Source organism: Babylonia areolata, chromosome 33 (genome assembly GCF_041734735.1).
Source record: "Babylonia areolata isolate BAREFJ2019XMU chromosome 33, ASM4173473v1, whole genome shotgun sequence".
Taxonomy (NCBI): domain Eukaryota; kingdom Metazoa; phylum Mollusca; class Gastropoda; order Neogastropoda; family Buccinidae; genus Babylonia; species Babylonia areolata.
Window position 1 is genome coordinate 9091084 of NC_134908.1, and position 5037 is coordinate 9096120.

Genomic DNA, 5037 nt, shown 5'->3' on the forward strand with positions numbered 1-5037 from the left:
CGAAAACGGAGTATGGCTGCCTACATGGCGGGGTGGAAACGGTCATACACGTAAAAGCCCACTCGTGTGCATACGAGTGAACGCAGAAGAAGAAGTCAGAACACCAACCCCACCCCTACCCCCAACAATTCCCGAACTCTGCAGGAGGTGAGGGGAGAGCTGAAGTGAAAGCGAAAAGGATTTGGAAAATGAAAGGCTCTGTCTGCATTGGTCTCTTGAAAAGCTTGAAAGGCAGCTCGCTTCTGTGTGTGGGTTTTTTTTATTTTTTATTTATTCCTCTCGTTCTGTTCAATAACGAGAGTTTGATGAGGACAAGTCTCCAACAACTTTTGGCAGTCTTTCTTTCTTTCTTCTTCTCTCTTTCCTACTTCTTCCTTTTTTTTTTTTTTTGACTCACTTGTGTAAACAAATTGAGTCTATGTTATAATCCAGTGTACGGTTCTCTCTCTCTCTCTCTCTCTCTCTCTCTGTGTGTGTGTGTGTGTGTGTGTGTGTCCGTGGTCAACTTTAACATTGTCATTTTCTCTGGAAATACTTTGTCTGCCAATACCAAATTTGGCTTAAACATAGTAGGAAAAAAAATATTCAAAGTCATATCAATGATCGATTGTAAGTCAACCGAATTTAGCCGTATTTCCGAATCATTAACAGTTTATTTCGTTGATGTTCGGTCCGGATTCCGAAAACAGCTGTTACCCGTATCTGCAGCTTCCCGATTGTCTGGTGAGAATACGCCATGACCTCGTTTTTCTTGTTCGCAACTAAAAGCAAAGAAATACACATTCTGGACAGAATTATACAGTGACACTAACTACATTACTGACGTGTTTACTGCATATGAATATTATTCTAAAGTGGACACTGAATTAACTGGAATGAACGGAAAAGAAAATTTGAATCGACCGTTTCACTGCCTCGTCTACACGGCACTGGTCAGTGCAGATCTTGACAAAACATGTTGCAAAGCCTGACGCGATGGCAACGTCTCCTTTACTGCCGAATTAAAAGAATTTCTTAAATAATCATCGACGTGTTTACTGCATATGAATGTTTTAAAGTGGATACTGAATTAACTAGAATGACCAGAAAAAAAAAAAGAAATTGAATGGAAGGTGTCGGTAGTTTCTCAGTGAGTGTGGAGGACAAAGCTTGTGATGACCACGGATCTCTGCAGATCTATAAAAACGGACATACATTGCAGTTTTTTTTAGGCACTGGAAACGTCTCCTTTAAATCGGACTTCAAAGAAAATTTTTTAATGACCGAGATATACTAAAATAACATGATTTAAACCGTCTTTTGACTTTGACTGCTGCTGTGGATTCATTCCACTAAAACGGACATGCTCAAATAATAATTTCTGAACATCAGTACCGAATCCGCGTTAGCGCAGTGGGTAAAACCGCTCATTCTCGATCCAAGCATCCGTGATTCGAATCTGCATTGAAGCCTTTTTTTTTTTCTTCTTTTTTTTCCCCCGCGAAGCTGTATATAATCATGATAACGAATACAGAACACAGTTCAACAAACTAATTTTTGATTTTGGAAGTTTTTTCTTCTTCTTCAAAATTTGTATCAGAAGTGAGTCTTTAAGGCCTTGCCTTTCTTGTTTTCTTTATTTTTTAATGCACGCATGTTTTTTTTCTATTTCTTTTGAAATTCAGGTTTAGGTTTGGGTTGGCACTTCTTTAGGGCACGAATCTGTGTGTGTCTGTCAGTCTATCAGTCTGTCTGGCTGACTACAGTTGAACATGAGTGTGCGTGTGTTCATTTAATTTATTTACCGAAAGAAATGACACCACCACAAATTTCCGTGGAATGTTGCCCCCCCTCCCCCGGCCCCTCCGCCCCCCTCACCTCCATGCCTACCCCCTTTCTCCCTCCGGTGTTGGAGATAAAGTTCGATATTAGTAACTTCGAAAAGAATAGCCCGATTATACTGGTATCAATATCAAGGTGTCGGGTGACTTTAGTTCCCCCACGACGACTGACAAAGGGGAAAACGTTAATAACACCCGCGTCGCGCGGGGCAGGTGGGCAGGTGGGCAGGTAGGTAGATAGGCAGGCAGATACACTAATACCGTAGATCGTCAGACACTGGGATTCTAGTGTCTATGACTGTGTACACAGAAGGAATCACAAGAAATGATGGGGGAGTAATTTCCCTTGTCAGCAGTCACAGATCAAGTGACTGTAATGCTCGTCTTTTTTTTTCTTCTTTTTTTCTCTCTTTTATGTTTTAACCCGGTGTTCGGTTGTCTGTGTGTGTGTGTGTGTGTGTGTGTCCGTGGTAAATTTAACATTGACATTTTCTCTGCAAATACTTTGTCAGTTGACACCAAATTTGGCATAAAAATAGGAAAAATTCAGTTCTTTCCAGTCATCTTGTTTAAAACAATATTGCACCTCTGGGATGGGCACAAAAAAATAAAAAAAGAAGCCTAATTATATGCAAACTGCATTTACTGTTATATTTATATTTTTTGTATTCTCTAAACTTGGCACTTTGACCTCTTATTCTGACACAACAACAAGAGGAGTCATTATTATCATTTTTTGTTCAAACAGGAACTTCTTTTGCTAAGCATGGAATTTTTATTTATTTTGCAAACGTTTTGGTGCAGATAGTAAAGAAGGGAAATTACTCTGTAATTAATGCTAGGGGACTTAATTTATCACAAGTGAGTCTTGAAGGCCTTGCCTCTCTTGTTCTTGTTGTTGTTGTTGTTGTGGTGGTGGTGGTGGCCTTTCTATTTGCAGTTCTGCTTGGAGTTCGTCCGAACAGAATTTTTTTTCCCTTGTAGTTAGAGTTAAGTCTATATATTTCAAGTTCAACTGTGGTCTCCAGTGCTTTGAACTTGTGAAACTGCGGTGGGTAATAATAACTGAAACGGGAATACCATTTGCGGAGACACAGTTGGGTTTTTTGACATTACAACCGACAGACCTGGAGGAATCTGGTGAACAGATCTTCTGTGTGGCTCTGCAGTGACTGAGATTTACAGAGTTGATAAGGGAGGAGGAGGAAGAGGAGGAAGAGAAGAAGAAGAAGAAAGAAGAAGACAGAACAAGAAGAAAGAAGAAGCAGAAGAAGAAGAAAGAAGAAGCAGAAGAAGAAGAAGAAAGAAGAAGCAGAAGAAGAAGAAAGAAGACAGGACAAGAAGAAGAAGAAGAAGAAGAAAGAAAGAAAGATAAAGAAGAAGAAAGAAGAAGAAGAGGACCTTCTAAAGTCGGTTTACTGTCCTGGGCAAACCATAAGCCTTGATTCATTGTTGATCTTACCATTAACACACACACACACACACACACACACACACACACACACACACACACACACACACACACACACACACAGGTCGATCTCAACAACGTACACAACCCCACCACCAAACTCATTTCTACCTTCCCTCCTCTTTCTAACCAATTAACTCTTTACCAACAGTCTCCGCCCACCCCTAAGCCTCTAATGATCACTTTACCGACCAGTTACAATATCCCCAACCCCTCCTCTCTTTATACATGGTCATGGGCATAACTCATGCTAATTTGACACCCCAAAGACCCACCCAAAACCAACCAATCAGTCTTCCCACCCCAATAAGTTTAACTCACTCAGTACGGCCAGTCCTCTCTTCTCCTCTACACAGACCCCTCGGATGTCCAGTGGGTGTCTCAATGACCCCAACCTTTAGCTTCCGTCGACAGAATTGTGGTATCCTTTGTCAACATTCACCTCTTCAGTATAAGAGCCTTCCGCTTGCAATATTTTGATGATGGTAATTGGGGTGAAACGCTGTTAACGTCGTCTCTTTCGCCGTTCGTATGGAGAGAGTTAACGCTGCTTCACACCCTGGGGGACACGTGTAGTGGTTAAGGACTCGACACGGATAAGGACAAGGACAAGGATAGGTTTCTCTGCCATCCTTCAAATCTTTGATTGATGTGGATACTTCTATAGCGCCTATCCTCGGTCAGAGACCAAGCTCTAAGCGCTTTACATACACGGGGGACATTTGCACCACAGGCTGCCTACCACCTGGGTAGAGAGCCGACTGATGGCTGCCACTGGGCGCTCATCATTCGTTTCCTGTGTCATTCAATCAGATTTCAGACGCACACACTCAGACAGACATGTAACATGTAATGTTCTCTTTTCACATCCTGATTGGCATCTCTCATTCCTCACTCCTCTCCAGTCTGTGTGTCCCCTTTTTTTTTTCGTGTGCGTCTGTTTGTGTGTGTGCGGGGTAAGAGAATGGCAAAAAATCGTGGTGGAAGTGGTGACTGTACCTTGATGCCGGTGCTGTTTCGTCCCAGTATACTTGTCCTGTACGTATTCTTGTTTTTTTGTAAGCGCTTACCTTTGAGATGGCCTCAGTGGTCGACGAGGCTCTAAGCACCATAATTTGATTTGATTTGATTTGTAAGCGCTTGGGGCTTTGGTAAGATTAAGCGCCATAAATTCCCATTATTATTATTATTATTATTATTATAAGGGTGATGATATCGTCGATGATAATTCCACCGCGCCGGTTTCAACACCAATCAATAAGAGCATAGCTGCGTGTATTGTGCGACTGTTTATACCGGTGTTCACTCTGTCGGTCTGCCTGTCAACCTATCTATCCATCTAATTATCTATATATCTGTCTGTCTATCTATATGTCGGTCTGTCTGTCTGCCTGTCAACCTATCTATCCATCTAATTATCTATATATCTGTCTGTCTATCTATCTACATGTCGTTCTGTCTGTCTGCCTGTCAACCTATCTATCCATCTAAATATCTATATATTTGTCTGTCTATCTATCTATATGTCGGTCTGTCTGTCTGCCTGTCAACCTATCTATCCATCTAATTATCTATATATTTGTCTATCTATCTATATGTCGGTCTGTCTGTCTGCCTGTCAACCTATCTATCCATCTAATTATCTATATATTTGTCTGTCTATCTATATGTCTGTCTGCCTGTCAACCTATCTATCCATCTAATTATCTATATATCTGTCTATCTATCTACCTATATGTCGGTCTG

The 5037-nt window shown here is 41.2% G+C and overlaps 1 protein-coding gene across 1 annotated transcript in view; it reads right to left on the reverse strand.

Annotated features, from left to right (window-relative positions):
* Positions 1-2044: 2044 nt before the first annotated feature.
* The window catches only part of LOC143277040 (uncharacterized), a 29694-nt gene continuing 26701 nt past the window's right edge, over positions 2045-5037 (reverse strand). Inside the window, exon 2 of the mRNA XM_076581767.1 lies at positions 2045-2118. Within this exon, the coding sequence (XP_076437882.1) occupies positions 2106-2118 (13 nt within the window). The 3' untranslated portion in view covers positions 2045-2105. The remainder of the gene's footprint in view (positions 2119-5037) is intronic.